Here is a 22,249-nt window from a genome sequence, read left to right as displayed (position 1 = left end):
AGATGTCAGATATTTGAATGTGTTCATGTTGATGGAGAGGCAGAGAGGAAGGGGCTGAGCTGCGGCTGGGTGATGGGTGAAGTGGGGATCCTGAGATGGGCACTGGCAGAGAGATTGCCTTAGGGTCGGGGACAGCTCTCCTGTGACCAGAACGAGGGGGAAGCAACAAGGGTGGAGTTGCAGGGAGGTCCTGAGGATCTTTACGGGAGGCATTCCCACATAGCATGGTTTTTATCGCCTTGTGAATAGGAGTTGAGCTCCTCTTGGTGACTGAGGAGGTGTTGGTGGGGGTGTAGGTGGAGCCTGTGATCAGGTACATGATTTGCCAGCTTTTCCTGAATGAGAAAACGAATTTCTGATCTAGGTATGATTTTCCTGTCATTAAATCAATCTGTGGGAGCTTCCAAATGACCCAGATTTTGGTCATTACCTTTAGAAATGTGGCGTGAAGAGACAATGTGTCAAAGCACCTGGCCAGGCCTTGGTACACAGACACTGTGCAGTGAGGGTTTGGTGAGTGAGCCAGTGTTCTTGGAACGCTTCCTGTACGTATGGAGCGTCACTTCAGACTTGTTTTACTGTTCACACAGCTTTTCTTTCAGGCAAACTTGCTTTTGTTGAAAAAAAAATCTTTCGGATTGCAATAATCATACCCTTGTGAACCGTAACAGGGCAGGTACTGTTAGCTTGTTTTGGGTATTTGGCTCGGTCTCCAGGAATAGCAGGAATATGCTACCGAGAACTGGGTTACACCACTGCTAATGGGAACAGTATGTCCATGACTGTGTGATGAATTCAGCTTTTCTTCTGACTAGAAACTAAGTTGTGAACAGACTTGGCAAGATACAGGTCGTGGTAGACAGTTTTTAAAAGATCTTTTTAAAAAAAACTTTGTTTCTGTAGAAAAACTAGATGACATCCTACGGGGCAGAATGTTACTTAAATCGTGTTCTTTTGTAGATTGCCAACTTCTTTCTTTTGTTCATCCCTCAGGGGAAGTTGGGTGTTTGACCCATTCTTCTCTCCCAGCGAAGCCTCGTCTCCCCTGCACGTTTTGGAGGAGCCTCATGCGGTTTGCCCCCCCTCACCTGTGAGGGTTGCCCTGCTATATATTTAGTTGCAGCAGAGGTCTTCTTGGAACACTGAATTCTGTTCATGTCTGGGAGAAAGAGAAACAGGGTGATTGAGATTAAAAGCACAAAGATAGCACTAGTGACTGACGAAAGTGACTCAGAGTAACATCGAGGCCACATGCGCAGTGTGTGGTACTCCCCCGTTGTCTCCCAGCACCGTCCCACTTTGCCTGAGGGGATGTCTTTGTGCATTCTCCTGGGGAAGCTGAGAAGGGGACAGTGGAGTGCAGGTCTAAAAATATCTCTGTGACTAGGTGTGTCCCGCATGACTTCAGCTGTGGCCAAGCAGTGTTCTAACAGAGGTCCCCTTGGTTTGTGGAAATAAACTGAGCTCTGTGGGATTGCTTGGTGACGTCCCTGGTGGAGTGTGTGGACAGCATCCTCAACAGAGAGAACTTCTGTTAGCACGTAGGGTGATTTATGTGATGGAAGGCCGAGCTTACCACCTAATTTAACCTATAATAAGCAGTAGACAAAGTGTCCTGGCTTCCCAGACTCAGACGATCGGTGCCTGTCTGAGTGTCTGTGTGTCTGTGTCTGTCGAGGGGTGGGGTGGGTATAAGTCAAAACAGGACTGAAAGACTTGCAGTGGAGGCTTCCAGCAGCAACACTAACTTCATGACTCCGGGCATCTGTCCCCTGGTCATATCTTGTTACTTCACACCTGTGACTCTTCCCTTTCTCTCCATAGTTCTGAGTCCTTTTCTTGTTAACAGTCAGTTCCTCAGCGGGGGTGGGGGTATTTAATTAGCTGCTTTAAGGACTAGATGCAGCAAGACAAGTGGGTATTACTGAAAGCACCACCTAGAGAGCCATGGGTCCTTGACATTTGTAGGGATAAGGTGACTCCCTGCCCACTTAACTTGTGGGACAAGGATCTAAATACGGCACTTCATGGAGAATTCTGGGCCTCATCGAAATGGTAAACAAGTCTTTCTACATGTGAGCTGTGTGGGCCAGTGCCCCAAAGTCTTCATTAGCTCGGCTTTGGGATTTAATGTTATGCCTGGATCAGCTTATTTTTATTTCACTCCAGATATCTGAAAAGTAATTCAGAAGTACTTTGTAAATTTAAACTCAAGTTTTTAAGATACCAATCTTGGAAAGATTTGAATTAAAAGTAAAAGTATACTTAATATTTTATTAAATTCATTATGTTAAAATCATTGTGAGGCTGAGACCTTTTATCGCCATTATAGAATAAGTTTTTGGGATACGAGGAAAAATTTGTTTAGCCTCCTTAGACTCAGTCATCAGGAATCGGCTTCTCAGAGCATCCTGATGCATCTTTTGAAGTTGGATTAGTGTGAACAAAATGTATTTTTTATCTAAATACTTTTCTCTGAACACATTATATTCTTTATGGTATGTGAATGAAAGGTGATTTATCAGAATATACATGATCTTTGGAGGGATTTTTTTCCTCCTGATGAAACTTCAAGGCAACAAGATTGACATTTGAGTTTTAATTCATGTCCATAGGAGGTGAAAAATTCCTGTTAGTGCTTTTTCTTAAAGATGCATAACCTAAATGGAATTAAATAGCTAAAAACTAAAAATGGTTCCTAAATGTCACTTTGTTTAATGCTATGAGTGTTAGTATACCAAACAGTTCTTTAAAGGTAAAAATTAAGATACAATCCAATTTACATTATTCTGCCTGATATTATTATTTAAATTTGTATAAACATTTGTTGGCTAAAAAAGGAAATTATATTCTTCCTGAAGATATCTAACATACTCAAAGGTTATGTTTATGTGTTTGACTGCAGTCTTGTGATGTCTGTGTCAGTAAACTGAAAAAAAGGATTATATAGAAGAAAAAAAGATTCTGGCAGAGTTTTATTAAAATGGACTGAAACATAATACACACACATCAACTTTATTAAATATGGACCTTTTTCTGGAAAAATCTGCATTAATTTGGAATATCCTCAAACATATATATAGGCCACTTTAAAAGAGGACATTTGGACATTATGCTTAGTGAAATCAGTCAGTCACAAAAAGACAAATGATTCCACTTGTCTGAGGCACCAGGAGTAGTCAGACTTCTAGAGACAGAAAGTAGAAGGGTGATCGCCAGAGGCTGCGGAAAGAAGAGAGTGGGGAGTTTTTTTTTAAACGAGTATAGTTCTGGTTTTGCAAGATGTAAGAGTCTTGGAGATTGGTTGCACAACAGTGTGAATATACTTAATATACTACTCAACTGTACACTTAAAAACGCTTAAGATAGCAAATTGTATGCTACACATATTTACTGCAGTTTTTTTTTAAAAAGCATGTTATAAAGCTGATTCTCTCAACTTACTAAGGTTTTCTTTGAGAGTGTCTTAGCTATTCTTCACCCTTTGCATTTCTCACATACATTAATTTGGCTTGTCAGTTTCCATACCAAAAACTCTTGAGGTTTTGATTAGGATTACATTGATCAGTTTGGGGAGAATTGACATTTTTACATTAGTAAGTCTTCTAATTTATAAACATGATAAATACATTCCTGGATTTATTTATTTAAGTCATGAATTTTTCTCAAAAATGTTTTATAGTGTTCCATGTATAACTTGTATATCTTTTGTTAGATTTATTCCTCGATATTTGCTGTTTGCTATTTTTGATGGTATTACAAAAGATACCTTTTAAGTCAATTTTAATTTCCAATTCTTTACATATAGGAACAGTTAAAGATTCTTTTTTTTTTTTTACCATCTTTGAACATTTTTAAACATACAATTGAATAGTGTTAAGTGCATTCACATTGTTGTGTAACCAGTCTCCAGAACTCTCTGATCCTGCAAAACTAAATCTCTATACCCATTAAACAACAACTCCCCATTCTTCCACACCACCTTCCCCTGGTAACCACCCCTTTTTCTGTGTCTATGAATCTCACTGCTCTGACTGCCTCACGTAAGTAGACGTGTACAAGTATTTGTCTTTTTGTGACTGGCTTAATATAATGTTTTCAAGCTTCATCCACATTCTAGCATGTGTCAGAACTTCCTTCCTTTTTAAGGCTAAAAAGTACTCCATGTGTATATATACCATGTTTTGTTTTATCCTTTCATCTGTTGATGGACACTTGAGTTGCTTCCATTTTTGGCTATTGTGAATAATGCTGATACGAAGTGAGTGTACAAACATCTCTTTGAAACTCTGCTTTCAATTCTTTGGGCGTATAGCTAGAAGTGGAATTGCTGGATCATATGGTGATTCTATTTTTAATTTTTTTTAAGAACCACCATATTTTTTTTCCTTAACAGGTGCACCATTTCACATTCCTACTAACAATGTACAAGGGTTCCAAAAGCAGTTCTGGGTGTTTTTCTTTTTTTAAATACTGACCATGTATCTCCATTGTTGCTATGCTTAGGTTAATATAACAATTTATTTGTAAGGTCTTTGGATTTTTCTACATATAAAATTGTATCATCTGTAAATAATGACAGTTTTGTCTCTTTTAATGGGTATGTCAATTGAATACTCTGTGGCACTGAACAGTGACTGTATTATAGTTACATGCATTAATGTGAATAATTCTTAAAATATAATATTGAATTAAAGAAGCAGGTCACAAGAGGATACTTTATAGCATGATTCAATTTAGTTAAAAGTTTAGAGACAAAACTATGTAAATTATTATCATTACGGATACATACGTAGGTGGTAAAACTGGAGAGCAGAAAGTCAGGATGGTGGTACCATTAGGGCAGAAGAGGAATGTGATCCGCCCAGATGCATGGAGGCGTCTGTTACAGCAGTATTCTTTCTAAATTTAGGTTATTCTTTCAACTGTATATGTATATTTTATAAACTTCTGTGTATATGACTTCACAATGAAAGTTTTTTAGATGAAATTGGAAAACATAGGGCTGTCTTACCATATGTAGAAAAAAATTGCTTATGTATTCTGTTTTTAAAAAGTATATTCAAAATAGCATTAAATTGGTAAAAATATTTCTAAACTAACAGTTTTACCTAAAATGAATACATGAACTAGAGGTTTTCGGCTGAATGGATTTTCACACCTTTGTGAGACTTCTGTAAATACCACACTCTTCTGGAAAGTCAAAAGTAACTGCTAAATGGAAAATTCTTGGCTTTTAAAAGGTAACTGGAAAACAATTGGCTTGGCCTCATTTCCTAATAACTCTTTCGAGTAAATATAATGTGCCCAATAAATTCTCCTACTAATAATAGATACTTGAAGCCATTGTACCACAGTAACATTCCTTTTACTGTCTGGTTGATTTCAATAGCTGGGCTATAGAGGATTATAAGCTACTGTGTGCCGTCAGGATGACAGAGGTTGTGGCTCTGTCATCTACTCTTACTTTTCTGGTAATACGACACTTAAATTGATTTTTTTCTCCCAAGTGATATTACTAGTTTCTTTGAAATGCTTGAACAAATGATATTCACGGCAGTGGAGTAAAAACATCCTTCAGGGAATGTCGGGCACTTCGTGTGTGTGTGCTGGGCATCTGAGTTATCACCCAGACGTGTCCTCACCCGGACCAAGCGCTGCCAGGGAAGCAACCAGTGTGGTCTGTGTTCTTTCCTGCCTCCCTGCCCTCCTTTTCCTTGGTGGTTAGTGTTCTGAGGTAGGAGGCTTGTCCCCAACTCCAGTCTTTTCTGTCACCAGCCCTTCTTTTGAATATGACTGATTGAAGACTTCTTAGCAGCAAGTAACCAGGAAGATTGGCAGTCCTGCCACATTAGAGACTAATTCAGAATGAGTCATAGCTGAGTGATAACCAGTGGAGAGTCCTAGAGAAGAGTGTTCCAGGTTCCTGAGTATTCACACCAAGTGAGGAAGTGTATTCATCTGCACTTAGCAGTTAATAAAGTGTCTCGCAGGGTGGACAAAATGAGAATCACAGGCTAACTTTTGTGGAAGGAGCTGTTAACCGCAGGAATCGTGTGGTCAGGAATCCACATGACATGTATGTATGTTTGACCAAGTGAAAAGGGATTTCTGCCTCCAGGGCCTAATCACTGGATTGGGAGCCCATTAACTCCTTTCCGAGTCACAGAGTTCATCCATCACACACACCCACAGCCACACCCACACACACCCCTACGGGCAGTGGGACACAGATACAGCAAAGTGTTTGCTGAGCACTTACTACCAGGTTTTATTTTTTTTTTAATCCCCTCAAGTGTTGTCTGTCCTCCACCATAAAGTAACTAAACAGTACATTTGGTGGCGTATTCCATTAAAGAAAGATAGCAACAAAAGTTGTATACATGGATAGAAAATACACTGATCTTTTCAAAAGCTTTCATTCTTGTTATTAAATGTTTAGACTTGATTGTGCCTCTTCCTTAAACGAAAGAGTCTGGTCTTCAACTGTGTCATTGTTCTTTTCCTGTGAGGGAGAAGTTGAAGAGTAAGGCTCTGTGCTCGTTTCAGATTTCTTTTACTGTTTACACAGCTCATTTTCTTTCAGGCAAACTTGCTTTTGTTGGGAAAAAAAATCTTGTGGATTGCAATAATCAGACCTTTGTGAACCATAATAGGGCAGGTACTGTTAGCTTGTTTTGAGTATTTGACACCATCTCCAGAAATAGCATGAATGTGCTATGGAGAACTGTGTGGTCATACTGTATATATATTCGTCTCCAGAACTGAAGCAGATCCATAGTGCCCTGGAAGTATTTCCAGATTTGATGAGTTTTGTATATCCTATTTGCTATGTTGCTGCAAATAAGGAATTCTGAATTTTCAAAAGTAGTTCAAGACACTTGGATGTTCTCAGCAGCCAGACAAATATTTGTAAACTAACTTTTCCTTCTCTTGTAGGACATTGTAGAGTGAGTGAACCACTGGACTACTTCTGTGTGCAACAGAAGTTGCTCATAAGAACTTGATTGTGAACCAGAAGGGCCCGTGACATTAAAGGAAACGTAGTTGAAACTTTCCATAGAGAAAGTAAAACTCTTAGGGAAGCATGGAAACAACCCTGATATTGATTTGGTTTAACCTCTCATAAAGCTGTTTGATTTATTCTGTAATTTTTTTTTTTTTTAATTTCAGATTCAACCCTATGAAAAGGTAAAGGCCAGGGGCTTACCTGATAATATCTCTTCTGTGCTGAACAAGCTGGTGGTGGTGAAACTCAATGGCGGTCTGGGAACCAGCATGGGCTGCAAGGGCCCGAAGAGTCTGATTGGCGTGAGGAACGAGAACACCTTTCTGGATCTGACTGTGCAGCAAATCGAAGTGAGCCGTAACATTTAGCCTTTGTCATGAGCTACCAAAGTCGTTTTTTAGGTTATTATAAATGTTACCTTGTAAAATAACAAATGTGGGTTTGAGCTAGTTGGGGAGCTTGCTATCTTTAGTCTCTTTATTAGTACATAAAAAGGTCTGGTGTCCTAAGGGCAAATCCTTAGGGTGGTGCAAAGCTTTTGATCTATAAGTAGCATTTGTGGTTGCTGAAATCTCTGGATCTGTTTGGATTCTCCTTTGATCTCCCCACCCGTCTCCCCCCTTTCTTTCTAGCAGTAGCCTTCATCACGGCTGGGATGATCTGGCTTTGTTAGCCCCTTTTGAGGGACTGGGAAGAATCTAATGTATCTGGTTGGGCGCCATGGATGCTAAGAACTGTTCATGGCTTCTCTCTTATGATAAAGTCATTAGTCACAGACCATCAGCTCTTCAGGACATGGCCCTAACTTTTTCATCTCTTTATCTCTAGTGTCTAATAGAGAGCTGGCAACCACAGTAAGTAATAGTGGTAAGCAGCAGCCAGCACTTACCCAGAACGTACTGTGCACCTTGTGTTGTGAGCTCTACATGAGTGGACTCGTTCCTCTCAGACAGCTCTAAGATAGGCACGATTATCATCCCCATTTTCCAGGTGGGGAAACCAAGGCACAGAGAGGTGGGTTTAGGTGCCCCAGGCTCCCTAGCTAGTAAGTACAGCGTCACACTCTGCACACAGGACAGGCTGACTTCTGAGACCCTGTTCTCTTCTCACTCTGCGTTGCCTCTTAGCACTTCCTACAGGTTGAAAGTTTCAGCTGGGGTGTGAGTCACAGTTCTTAACAATCCTGAGACCCGGGAGGCGTGTCTTTGTGACATTTATACTTTCATCCCACAGTGCTTTGGATGCTGAGTAATGCCCAGTGAGGCCATGGGACACTGTGGCTGCGCCCAGCTCCAGAGTCCACAGGGCCCGGGGTGTCCTGGCTCTGCCGCTGACCTGCCACCTCCCTGGGCCTCGGTTCAGCCATCTGAAAACACGGACAGCAGTTTGTGTCGTAGCGTTGTGGTGTCAGGAGCAAGTCCGTGGTGAACTGCTTAGCAAAGTGGCTCATGCTGAGTAGTTACTTATTATTTCAGATGTATGTATCTGGCCACATATAGATGGTGTTTTGGATATTTTGTGATAACTCATTGAGAGTTAATTTTACGCTTCGAAGCCAAAGAAAAGTAAGTCTGGGTGGTCTGATTGTCGTTTTCCTCCCTAGCATTTGAACAAAACCTACGATACAGACGTCCCTCTTGTTCTAATGAACTCTTTTAACACGGATGAAGATACGAAAAAAATACTACAGAAGTACAATCACTGTCGTGTGAAAATCTACACTTTTAATCAAAGCAGGTACAAGGAGTGAAAACAACCAACTCTGGGGGGTATTACTCCTGGGAAAGGAAGACTGTGTTTTGTTTAAACAGAGCAGCCTCAGGATTTCTATGTGCCAAAGATTGTTTGCAAGTGTTTAATGCCTTTAAAGGCTGAACATTTGTTATAGGTATGTGATTGTTGTAACCACTCTGTGGTTCTGTAACTTCCATGTCTTAAAAGAATCTGCTCGAGGTTCTGCTCCATGTCCAGAATATTGGAGGACAGCTCAGGTCTTTGCTTTCTGAGGGCATATTTGGGCTCCAGGCGGGTCTGTGAAATTCTCCATATATTCCACAATTTGACAACCTTCTTTTCCTGTGGGAAGGAATTTCTTCAAAACCCTGAATAGTCTTGGGGGAAGTTTAATGAGTTCTGGAGAAAAATCTTCTATTTTGGGGATGGATGAGTAAGTAAAAAGGAATTTAGATGATGAACTGTGATAAAGTCCAGGCAACTGGGGATAGAAAGCTTCCATTTAAGGATGGACACGGGTCTATATAAACTTGTACAGGAGGGATATTTCTAAAGTTGTACCATTAATTTGTTTTTTTTAACCTGTTTTTCCATGGAGACTTCATGTCACAGGTGCTCTGCCTCCATTTCTGCTTGGCCTTTAGTCTGTTTCAGTGCCAGCTCCTCTGTTTCCCTCCTCCCCACTGCCAGCCCCTACACAGTCCTCACGAGTGGTAGGAAGCAGACAGCCCTGAGCACTAACCTGCTCTTGATTTTCTGGGAAAGAAAGAGAGCCACGCCTGAATATATCTCTTGGTGAGAATGGACAGCATTTCCCAAATAGGTTTTCAGGGAAAAGAACAATCCCACAGCCAAATCAGTTGAGAAAATTTACTTAATGTATCTCTCCTCTTGGAGATCATAAAACATATTACTATCTTAGGAATATGGGGTGTCCTCCCATCTGAATGACCATGGAAAAAATTTTTGAAGGAAATGGTACTGTCTAGGAAACTGATTTTTTGGACAACACAGATAATTAGAGGTTTTCTTTGTGTTTAAATTATGTTTAAATTACTCCTGATAGACTGTAATGCAGAGAAGTTTTATTTAACTTTAAACGCATTGTTTTACTTCATGGTCTGCAATGCTTTACAGAGTTGATAGTGAAAAAGAACTTTTCTTTTTTTTAAGGTACCCGAGGATTAATAAAGAATCTTTACTGCCTGTAGCAAAGGATGTATCGTACTCAGGGGAGAATACTGAAGCATGGTACCCTCCAGGTCACGGTGATATTTATGCCAGTTTCTACAACTCCGGTTTGCTCGACACCTTTATAGGAGAAGGCAAAGAGTATATTTTTGTGTCCAACATAGATAATCTCGGTGCCACAGTGGATCTTTATATTCTTAATCATCTAATGAACCCACCCAATGGGAAACCCTGTGAATTTGTCATGGAAGTCACAAATAAAACACGTGCAGATGTAAAGGTAAATACCAAGAGGAAGCAGTTTGGGGATTCACATCTCCACATTCATAGTTCAGACTTTTTATTGCAGAGTTTCTGTGTTAAGCAAAACACATCCATCTACTTGATAACATCATTATAAGGTAGAGTGGGATAATATTCTAGAGTACCTCAAGTTCCATCTGATATAACAGTGTGCATATAAATCCAGATTTAATGGCAATAAATTCATCACTTTTTGAATAATCTTTATGGGCAATTTTAATTGAAAAGAATTTCACATTATTTATAAGATAACCTGAAACATGTGAAAATACTTTGAATAAGTTTGTTCAAACCATTACTATTCTAGTTTGGTGCTTAAGTGTTTTTGTTTCATTATTCCTTTAATGAAAATTTACTATTTCTATTTCTCCCGGGTGTACTTCTCTCTCTGTATTTTTTGTCACTTTAACATCTCTGTAGTTATAAAAAAAGGCAGTTGTTTGACGCAAAGCAAAAATTTGTTGTTTAACTTTGCATGTTCAGTGGCGATGACACTTGGCCTTTGATGAAGTGGTTCACGTGGTTTTCTGCTTACCCACAGGGAGTGGGAAGAGTGGGCAGTGTGAATGCTAATGTGGCTGGTGCCTGGGCTGGGTTCTGTGCCTCTTCCCACACTGCCCTGGCCTCGCGACTACAGGACTCCCCTGGGCTGAGGCCACTCGGGAGCCACTTATCATCCACTTGTGCCTTTGTCTTGCCTTTACTCCCCTTTTCCTAGAGGTCGTCAGAGCAGGGTCTGAGGTGGTAGGATTGGTTGTTTGGTGATGGACGGTGGTTTGGGAGTAAGAGGAATGGATCTTCCGTAGCAGTTCTTTGGAAAATGAGGAAAACTCTGATGTACTCCCATGGCTTTTATTATGGACAAGAGGGCATATATACAGTATAAAATGACAGACACCTGAATTATTTCCTTTGGTTCTACCTTCATATGTATATTGCTTTGTATCACAGATCGAATCCCTGCCAGTGCTTTTTATTTCTGGGGGTTTTATCATCAGTGTCTTTTCTGTCTCTCTTATAGACTGTGGACAGCATGGTATGGTTGTGACTGGGAGAGACGTGGAGGCACTCACTCTTCTCTGCCTTTCTAGGGTGGGACACTCACTCAGTATGAAGGCAAATTGAGACTGGTGGAAATTGCTCAAGTGCCAAAAGCGCACGTTGATGAGTTCAAGTCTGTATCCAAATTCAAAATATTTAACACGAACAACCTATGGATCTCTCTTGCAGCAGTTAAAAGACTGCAGGAGCAGAATGCTATTGACATGGAAATCATTGTGAATCCAAAGGTAAGCCAAAGTTGCGGCCCATCGGGCTCCCTGGCTCTGCTCACAGCTCGCTACACACAGAGCCGTGGTGTGCACGTGTGCAAGTCGTGGTGCCCTGACCTGGCCCTGGGCTGTGGTACTGGCAAGAGCACGGGGCCCAAAAGCAGGGGACCCACCTCAGTCTGGTTGCTCTGATACTTACAGGCCTTTTGGTCACAGGCATCTGCATGAGTTTTCTGAAGCTGCGGTTCTCTATAATAAAATGGAAATGTTACTGAAGAGAAGAGTTATGACAATGAAAAAAGATAACCATATATAAGCACCTGGCATATGGGAGGTGCTTGAGAAATGTCAGTTCTCAAAATTGTTTCCTTCAGTGGATCTCTGAAACCACCCCCCAAATATTAACTGGCCCAAGTGGAAGTAAGTTGCTAAAACCTGTGTTTCTCTCCCTGCTCCCTTTTTTACAGACTTTGGACGGAGGCCTGAATGTCATTCAGTTAGAAACTGCAGTAGGGGCTGCCATTAAAAGTTTTGAGAACTCTCTAGGTATTAATGTTCCTAGGAGCCGTTTCCTGCCTGTCAAGACCACATCAGATCTCTTGCTGGTGATGTCAAACCTCTACAGCCTTAACGCAGGATCTCTGACAATGAGTGAAAAGCGGGAATTTCCTACAGTGCCCTTGGTGAAATTAGGCAGTTCTTTTACAAAGGTATGTAATGATACATATATATATATACGTATGATATACATGTGACTTTTTGGATATACATGTGAATGTGTGTTTCTTAAATGTATAATTATAAAGATATGATACACATGTGAAATGGAGTCTAGTCTTCGCTGCTGACCTATTATATTCCTCCATCTCTGATGTCTTTGAAAGGAAATCGACCATAGAAGATGAAGCTATAACTCATTTTTGAACTGACTGCTATAGAGTAGAAAAGAATGTTTAAATTTTAGGACGTTTTATCTTTTGTCTCGTCTAAAATCATTACTGCTTTCATTGGTGAGAAAATGTTAATCCTAGTTTGACAAAATTTATTGAGCCTCTGCCATGTGCAAGGTGTATTGTAGGTGCTCGGTGTTCAGCAGTAAATAAAAGACTAAATTCTTCACCTTCGTGGATATTCTAGTGGGGTAAAGGATGCTAGTGAGCAAGAGAATCAAAGGTGTAGAATGCCAAGTGATGGCAAATGCTGAATAAAGCAGGAACAGGGAGTGTGTGTGTGTTTGGGGTGGGTAGTGGGGTCATTTTACACTGGGTGGCCAGAGATGGCCTCACTGGGAAATTAACTACACCACGCAGGTATCTAGGGGCAAACAGCATTCTAGGCAGGGGGGATAGCAAGTAGAGTAAAACCCAACCCTAATGTGATAAATGGAATCCAAAAAATTTAATCATACGAAATGCCGAGGTTAATGAAGTGATGGTGAGCTTGTGGCTGGCCTGTAGAGTCCTGGTGTGCCATCCAAGCCTGTCTAGTCCTGGCTGTGGTTTAGTGCCACCTGGTGTGGATGTGTATACCACCTTATATATTCATGGGTATGATTCTGGATGCTGTGGCTGGGCGGCAATTCCCAAGATACCATCAGGCATTTTAGGAGTGTCCTCGGTCTTTGGTGCCTCTTTTATCTGCCTGGTTGGGCTGGGAAAATCCTGGTGCTACAAGGACCTACCGTCTTCTCACGTCCTGAGATGGGATTGTTAACCATTTTCCCACCTAGCCTCACCTTCCCTTCCTTCTTAGCCTCTTCCATACCCTGCAGGAGGTTAGAACTTCAGCTACCCAAGTCTGAGCACAGGGGCTGAGCAGGCCAATGGCTAGTTTATCTGAGGGAGAACCAGGGACATTAGCGAGCAAGTATGGCTGGAGCACGGTGGGCAGGTGAGGGACAGTTGGTCAGAGGTGACAGGTCAGATTGTGTAGAACTTTGTCACTGAACATTGGGAATGGGGCTTTTTCCCCTCCTCTGGTGGATAAGAAGTCTTTGGAGAGTTGTGAGCTAAGGGGTGAAGGACAGATCTGGTGAACAAGAGTAGAATCATGGAGACCAGTGAATAGGCTTTTGCTGGAATCCTGACAAGAGGAGATGATGACTTGGATCAGGGTGGTTACAGTGGAAATAGTGAAAAATGTTGATATTCTGAGATATTTTGAAAGCTGTACCTGCAGGATTTGCTGTTGGACTAGATGGAGGGTAAGAGGGAGAAGCAGCGGAATTGCCGTTTACTGAGATGGGGGAAGGCCTGGAGGAGCAGGTTTAGGGGGAGCAGAATGGGGAGTTAAATTGTGGAGATACTGTACTTGGACCTTCAAATGGAGAAGCTGAATGTATGCGTCAGGAGCTCAGGGGAGAGATCTAGAAGAGAGGTAAGTTTAAGAGTTGTCAGTTTATAGCTGGCATTTAAAGCCGTGAGATAAGCATCACCCAGGGAGTGAGTGGCGGCTGGGGAACTGAGCCCTGAGGTACTCCAAGGCTTAGAGGATGGGGATGAAGTGGAGAAGCAGCAAAGGTGACTGAGGAGTTGCAGATGAAGAACTGGGTGGAAACCATGAATGTGTGTGTCCTGAAAGCAAAATGAAGAAAATGTTTCAAGAAAGAAGGCGTGATCACTTGTGTCAAGTGCTGCTGCCAGTTCAAGTAAGAGGAATGAGGATTCACTATTAGAGCTAACAGTATAGAGGTTTTGCAGCCTGAATGGAATAGATTTAAAAGAGAATAGAAGAGAAACTGGAGATATGAATATAGACAGCTTATTCAAGAGTTTTGCATTACAGAAAAACAGAAAAATGGAGCCCTAAATAGAAAGGGATATAAAGTTTTGTTTTGCTTTTTAAAGTTGGGAGGATTTATGGCATGGACAGTATCCTTGAACAGGCCACAAGAAGGGTTAGTCTGGCAGAGGAGAAATGGTCCAACCCCAGTTGTAGGAGGGACAGAGGATGGGCTCGGGGGCAAGTGGGTGGTAGTGGTAGAAGCCAGTGAAAGTCTTCCTATTGCTTCTATTTTTCTTTGCAAAATAGGAAACAAGGCCATCTAGGACAATCTGTAGTGCGAATAAATCTAAGGAAACAAGAGGCAAAAATAGTGATCACTTACAGTGATAATTTGTGCTGCTGCTCTTCTGAGCTGTATTCCGTTTCCTCTCAGTGCTGCCCCTTCCATAAAGCCCAGCTCCTGTCTAGTTTGCTTCGAACCGTGGTGATCTTTTTTTCCACCTAACTTCAGGTTATGTGACTCTACTCATGTGGCTCTTAGTATGTTGGTTATCTTTTTATTTATTACTTTTTAACATCTGATCTGCTCAGCTGTAACGTAAATTGCTTGATTGTAGGGACAAGTGTTCCTATCTCCTGGTCTCTCCTGCACAGAATATTTCAACTCTCTCTGCACAAATAGTGAGTGCTTTAATAAATAGGGTTCTTTCCATTGAAGGCCTGTGCTTGGCCATAGACAGAATGCTTTTACATTTTAATTAAAGTATCTTGTTAATTTAATCCATTTTTCTGTTAACCCAGTTTTGAAACAATTTTTGTTTCTATTTTTCTTTCAGGTTCAGGATTATCTGAGGAGATTTGAAAGTATACCAGATATGCTTGAACTGGATCACCTCACAGTTTCAGGAGATGTGACATTTGGCAAGAATGTTTCATTAAAGGTGTGTTATGATGAAAATTACAGTTATTATAGCTTTACAAGAAAGGTTTCGTTTTCTAGTCCTAAATTTACCTTTATTTTAAAGAATACTTCTTAGTCTCTATCAGATGTTTATAAGATATAGATACATTTTTAAAGGGAAAAGGCTTATCACAATATTTAGTATTAATAATGTCTTCCATAGACATACAGCATAGTTAGAATACAGTCATAATTGTATATAGGAATTCTGTGGGATATAACAGCATTCAAGTGGAAAGCAAACACCAATAAATAATTGAACTGATACTTTTATTGAAATATGACCATCTTTAAAATACATCACTGTTAAATTAGCATTAGTTCACTAAAGATAACTATTTGAATCTGAATGAAAGTAGAAAAAAATGACATCATTTATACTGAATATTGTCTATTCCTGTTAAAGTCATCAGTTGTCATCAGTATGAAGATGTTCGTTCAAATTACTATGGTGCTTGGGTACTCTGAGTAGCATTCCAGCCTAGCATAACAAATAGGAAGGACTACAGGTATGAGTATTAAAGCTCAGAATCAAAGATAAAACAGCTTTTTCCTAATCAAGTATTTTTTTAAAATGCTGTACCTAGACTTCCTGTGTTCTTCCTATTAAAGCTACTTAATTGAAGATCTTGAAAAAAAAAAAACAAAAAATATATATATTCATATAGCTTTATTGCTGATACTGCCTCATCTAAACAGTTTAAGACCTGAAAAATGTATCAGTAAACTGTTCTTAAAAAGAAAAAAAACCTGTATGTAAACGTAAGCCAAGCACCTTTTAGTTTATGAAGGGAAGTAACGCTGGTGGCCTTGCAGGTAGTTCTTTGAGAGGCCAGTCATGCTGTGGCCCTGGGTTCACTTCCCACTCCTAGCTTCCTTGCCCCTTATCACAGATGATACCAGATCTGCTGCCAGAATTGTGACAGAACACATTATAATCTCCCTAACGTGTCACTTGTTTTTCGTGGTTAATATTGTTTATAAATATACTTACTCCAACAGAGTTCTACGTAAACTTGGTAATTATAAGAAAATCAATTGCCTTTCAGCTGTAGTTGCAAGTCCATTCTTGCTTTTTGTTTTTCCTTCACTTAGGGAACAGTTATCATCATTGCAAATCATGGTGACCGAATTGACATCCCACCTGGAGCAGTATTAGAGAACAAGATTGTATCTGGGAACCTTCGTATCTTGGACCACTGAAATGAAAAATACTGTCTGTACACTTACTTTATACTAATTATGGGCTAAACAGTTTCTTACAATGAAATGTTCTTTAGGATTCTTAAAAAAGCAGGTACTTTACTATGTTACTGTACCCTGCAAGTGTTAATTTTTAAAGTAGAGTTTTCTGCAGTATGTATGCTTTTAGTCTGAGAAAAGCAAAGGTGGAAGCAATACTTTTCTTTTTTGAAGAGGATCCTGAAAGTGAATTCATCTTAAAATGCAATATTGTTCAGTCTTAAAACTGAGGCAGCTCTGCTGGAAAATCTTTTAACAGAGGCCTCAATGACGGGCACTTTGAACGGCTTGTGATTTCAAAAATAAAGCTGTGAAGCAATACATGTGTACACTTATACTTTTCAATGCTAACGTTACGAAATGGTGAAGAAAACTGGTTTACTCTTGCTAAACAGTTTTTCTATCAGTTGGAAGATTTGCTCTTGGACTATTTTTAAGTATTCACTGGCCAGCTACCTAACAAATCCAGTTTGTGCATTTCTAAGAATCTTAACCACATCATTATTTCCATAGGAATTAACTGGAAGGTGTTTAATACCTTTCATCTAGGTCTAAAGCTGGGATGCCTGCCATGCTTTCCACAGACTCCCCATTTACTGAAACAAAGCAGTGTTTCCTTTCCCAGCTGAAGAGGGTGGGGTGGGTAGAGGTAGGGTGTTTTTTTCACATCCTTGTTCTCTAGTGAGGTGGGGATATAACTTTATATAAAGTTCCCTTTCCTTGAAGCTTCACTTCTTGAAGCTTGCTCGTTGTCACTGAAAAATGTTCATGAATAACCTTCCAAATCAGGTCTGCTGGAGTCTGATTTGCGGCTTTTCTCTAAGAACTGATTACATTTTCTGATTCTTCCATACTTCTTATTTTTGAGTAAGCTGCTTGTTTCAAAAGTTTACTGTATACTATTAAAAAAAAAAGTTGTCTTTTAACGTCTGATAATTTTTTACAGCTTTATTTTTAAGACAGACAGTTTTAAGAACCAGTGACATACCTTTGTAATGATAAAGGAACGAAAACAGGCTTTCCTTTTAGGAAACAGAAGAGCACAAAATAAGACTATTTCATTGTACATAATCACCACAAGGTTAGGCACTCTGACAGGGTTAGGCAAGATTCCTGGTGTGAAGTGAAGCACAGGCACTTTAATTTGTAGAGTGCTGCTGATTCTAATTTTGAAGGTAGGTATCATAAAAGTCTTTAAATAACTTACTCATCACTTTATATTTCTGGCCCCAACACAGCAGCCTATATTTTAAAATTCTACTTCTCCCTGGTCTTTGTTCATATACACATTGAAAGTAACTTAGAAATAAGAACCTAAGGGGGCCAAACTCCAATGTTATCTAAATGTTAAAATGAGAACTCATAAGTAGGCAGAATATATGAAAACATATTCTTACCTCTGCTACAAATAAAAAGGCGAAAAAAAAAAATAAAAAAAAAACCCCAACCCTTCATAGATACTTTTATAAAAATACAGCTGTTAAAACTGCAGGCTTCCATATACCACATCTGAAAAGTACTGAAATTAGTAGTTGCATAAATAAACACCAAAATCTTAAGTTATTACTTGAGACCAACCTGTCAAGTATTTCGACTGTCTTGGAAGGCTTTACCCAGTTGACATACACCGGTGGTAGAAAGATTAAATATGCAACACACAAAGCCTAACTCGACATTGGTCACTAAAACAAAAACTGAATTCCTAAATCCAAGCAATCAAAAGATGTTTATTTTTTATAGAAAGATCTGTAAAAAAATAATTTTTCAAACAGCTTTACTTTCATAGAGAAAACTTTCTACAGAGATTGACTAAGATTTTAATATTTAAATTGTACCATCATTAAATAAGGTGGGACACCATATGAATTTCATTGCACTGGAAGAAATGCAAAGCATTTTTTAATATAAAGTATACAGAGCATTCTAGTCAACTACAGCTGTGTTACAGCTATGTGTTCTTTTGGATTTGGTCCAAAGAAACCTGAGTCTGTTTCCAGAGAGAATGAAAAATGTTATAGACACCTGATCAGTTACTCCTCACTGAAGGAAGCACACAAATGGCATTCCTTGTAGATCCCACTGAATCCCAGTTTCCCAACACTGATACTTTCCTCTTCCCCTTCCCCAACACCAGTTTACTTTGGGTTCCAGGTTCAGCTCTTGGATCACAGGCATCCATATTTTTGTCATGAACATACACATCACATGGTCAGATGAACTACCCAGTTTTCCAGTATGTCATCACCTTTTCTGTTCCCAGATCTCGGCCATATTTAGGTCCAAATCTTTAAGGCCTTTTAAGGCTTGAAGATTTCCAGTGTAAAAAGCTACATCTGCTGTGACCAACCTAAACATTGGAGAGAAAATTATTTTTAATCTTACACTTTCTTTTCAAAGTAGCAATGCTCACAGAGTAAGAGTCCTATCCTAGTTGCTGGACTATTATTTAAAATCTAGATTTCCTAGGGACAAAGTATCAATATATTTCTCTTAGTAGGATTCCTACTACCATATAGTTAGACCATTTAATCCTCTCAATGTTTTGAAAAGGAATAAAACAATGCAGTTTGGACTCAGTTTTATAATTCTGCCCAATAAAATAGATTTATCTTAAAAACAGTATGAAACAAAAAAAACAGGTTAAGCTGTTTTTTTTTTTTTTTAATCAGTTGTCACTAGACTAGAATATAGCTGTGTATGACTAGTGAAATCAAGGGAAAGAGACAAGGGTTTTGGAGTACCATCCTAAGAATTTAAATGAAGGCTGGGATTCGTGTGTAGGTACTACTAGACAATAAAACTTGATACTGACAATCAATATGACAATACTTGACAAAAAAGAATTACACTTTTGAGAATTGAGCTGTCACATTAATGCCTATACATGAAAGAACACTCCTGGAAAGAATGCTCAGATAAATATCAAAGCTCCACACACAAAAAAATAGGGACTGGTCTGATCAGATGTATATGCTGACAGATGTGGTCCATGGAGAAACAAATAGGAGAGCTTGACTTAGTAGTTTGTAAAAGAGGAAATACAGCTTTGATATTTTCATGAACACCTAAGTTCTGGACTGCTGGACTACAAGGGGACAAAGGTATTGTAAACATCTTAATACATGTACTACAGTCTAGTCCATACATCCTTCAGACTTATGTACTTAATGTTTAAACTTTGGTCACATGGCAGAATTTAGTAAGGACCATATTTTTCATTTGAAACTCATCTGATTCAGGGTACTTTAAAATCCATAAAAAGATTCTAAAGTTTCAATGCTGCTTGCAATAATGTAGTACACTGAAACTGACAACAATGGCTCAAAAAGGAGCCTTTCTAAGGCAAGGTTCCCACATTAAAAATAAAAGTTGAAATAAATCTCCATTTTAAAATACCACGTTATGTTTAATAAACAACTATACAGCCTCCACAAAAAAGCACAAAGTTGAAATTTTTTGTTTGATAAAAACATAAAAGAAAAGCAAATATCTGCAATATATGTAACCAAGAAAAGATTAGTTTGAGGGCATATGCAAAAATCTAAAATCAACAAAAATATAATACCCAAGAGAAAAAAATGGGTAAAGAATATGAACAGGAAAAGAGTATGAACAAAGAATAGGAACAGGAATTTGTCACCTGAATGACAAATATATTAAAAGGTGACAAATACCAGGAAATGCAAATCAAAACACCATTTATCCCATTAGACTGGCAATAATTAAGAAATCTAACAGCAAATGTTGGCAAGATGTGGAGAAAAGGTGGGAATACAAACTTGGTACAGCCACTTTGGAGAACATTCTGGCAAAACCCAGTGGAGTGAAAAGTACATGTGCTGTGGTCCACTTGTAGGTATACACCCTAAAGAAATGATGACACCAGTAGACATGTATAAAGATCTTCACTGTGGCATGACTGTAATGGAAAAAAGTAATGACCTAAAATCAATTACTAGGTGAAACGGACACATTACATATGGTTGATTCATGTGGGAGAATACAAAAAAAGCAGTAAAATGGACAATTTCTATATATCAGTATAGATAAATCAGAAACAATGTTGCACGCAAAAAAGCAAGCAGCAAATGTACAATATGCCATGTAAGAACAGCTCGACATTTTTTTAGACACAGAGTGCGAAGGACTTAAACAATATAGACTGGATTTACCAGAAATATTGCCTAAGGGTTGAGGAAAAGAGAAAGGGACTAGAGATGGGGTCAAGGGGTACTTCAGTTTCATTTGGTACGCCATGTTTTAGAACATGATAAAAATTTTTTTCAAGTGAAAATGACAAATGTTAATAATTCAAGTAACAGGAATACAAGTATTCTCCAAATGTCTCCATATTTTTAAAATATCTTAAAATACAGAAAAAGTAAATCACATTAAAAAAGTGCAAGGCTGAGAAGAAGGACTAAGGAGCAACTGCTTAATGGGCAGGGGATTTCCTCTTGGAGTAGTAAAACGTTTGCAACTGGACAGAGGTGGTGGTTGCACAGAGGCGGCTGTGAAGGTACTAAGTACCCCTGAATTGTAAACTGTAAAATGGTTAATTTTTTGTTATATGAATTTCACCTTGAAAAAAAGAAAAGGTAAATTTTTAGAGCCATTTCAGAAATGAAAATTCCTTGTAAGCAGATAGTTTGTTATGTCTTTGGCTAGAGTCTAGAAGTTAATTTTCAGGGAATTCTGTCTTTCAAGGGGTAACTCAAAGACAAAATCTGGCTTACACAGAATTAATGTCTTTAAAAGTATGTGACAGTGAAGATCTCTAAAGCTGTACTAACTGCCAAATAGCTACATTAGTGAAGAAAATAATAGGTGATGAGTTAACTTGGAGGCTTCAGAACTGCTGGCCTGAGAAAAATCAACCAACTAACCAGATTTATTTATGGGAGTAAAAGTAGAAGGGTATGAGTGGAACGGGGCTCTAGAATATTACTAGCTTTTTGAATAATCTCTGAGGGGTATTTGTTATTTGTTATACTGTCTTTGAACTTTTCTGTGGCTTTGAAATTTTTGAAAATAAATAATTAAAAAAAAAAAGAAGAATCAGGTAATAATCAAAAGAGAGAATCAAGATTTTTGCATAAAACTCCTAAATTAAGCCCGGCTGATAGATTCAGCAGTCTGAAGCTTCCAAAAAATTATCTGCAAAATCAATTCATTGTACTCTCCAACAACATGAGTTTGAGCTGCATGGGACCACTTACACGCAGATGTTTTTAAATAGTTGTAATACAACAGCATTACACCATCTACTGTGGGTTGAATCTGTGGATGTGGAATTGTGGCTATGGAGGAACCCCATACATGAAGGGCCAGCTCTAAGTTACACGTGGATTTTCAACTGCTGGAGGGTCAGGACCCATAACCCCCACCCAACCCCCGCATTGTTCAAGGGTCAACTGTATTTCTTTTTTTAAGGGCAAGGCCACCTTCTGACTCTAAAATATGTTTTCTTCACTTGCTCCTATAAGTTTGAAATTTAAGCCTGAAACCCCTTTAACAGGGAACAAAATATTTTATTCCTAAAAATCCATGCAACCGAGGTAACATACTAAAGAAACCACGTTAAGGTCTAACTATATGATCAGTGCTTTGCATTTTGTATAATCTTTAAACCTACACTTTTATCGACATTACTCTTAACAAAAATCCTGTGACAGCATTTTTTATCATCTTCCCTATTTTCAAATCTAAGAAAATTAAGGCTCAGACAGTAAGTGGTTTGCTCAGTTACACAGCTAGAAAGTAGCAGAACTTAAGTTTTATGATTCTAAATCCTGTTTTCTCTTCTATATCACA

The 22,249-nt window shown here is 39.0% G+C and overlaps 2 protein-coding genes across 4 annotated transcripts in view; one reads left to right on the top strand and one right to left on the bottom strand.

Annotated features, from left to right (window-relative positions):
- UGP2 (UDP-glucose pyrophosphorylase 2) overlaps window positions 1-16,756 on the top strand; it is a 49,027-nt gene extending 32,271 nt beyond the window's left edge. For both annotated transcript variants that reach the window (XM_010998349.2, XM_010998348.2), the window contains exons 4-10: window positions 7,174-7,359; window positions 8,613-8,746; window positions 9,917-10,214; window positions 11,329-11,526; window positions 11,976-12,218; window positions 15,069-15,173; window positions 16,289-16,756. In XM_010998349.2, coding sequence (XP_010996651.1) covers window positions 7,174-7,359; window positions 8,613-8,746; window positions 9,917-10,214; window positions 11,329-11,526; window positions 11,976-12,218; window positions 15,069-15,173; window positions 16,289-16,396 — 1,272 coding nt within the window. In that variant the 3' untranslated portion in view covers window positions 16,397-16,756. The remainder of the gene's footprint in view (window positions 1-7,173; window positions 7,360-8,612; window positions 8,747-9,916; window positions 10,215-11,328; window positions 11,527-11,975; window positions 12,219-15,068; window positions 15,174-16,288) is intronic.
- Window positions 16,757-17,368: 612 nt separating this feature from the next.
- Window positions 17,369-22,249, bottom strand: part of VPS54 (VPS54 subunit of GARP complex) — an 85,027-nt gene continuing 80,146 nt past the window's right edge. For both annotated transcript variants that reach the window (XM_031467124.2, XM_031467125.2), the window contains exon 23: window positions 17,369-18,782. In XM_031467124.2, the coding sequence (XP_031322984.1) occupies window positions 18,677-18,782 (106 nt within the window). In that variant the 3' untranslated portion in view covers window positions 17,369-18,676. The remainder of the gene's footprint in view (window positions 18,783-22,249) is intronic.

Source organism: Camelus dromedarius, chromosome 15 (genome assembly GCF_036321535.1).
Source record: "Camelus dromedarius isolate mCamDro1 chromosome 15, mCamDro1.pat, whole genome shotgun sequence".
Lineage (NCBI taxonomy): Eukaryota > Metazoa > Chordata > Mammalia > Artiodactyla > Camelidae > Camelus > Camelus dromedarius.
This window is presented reverse-complemented; position numbering and strand designations above follow the sequence as displayed.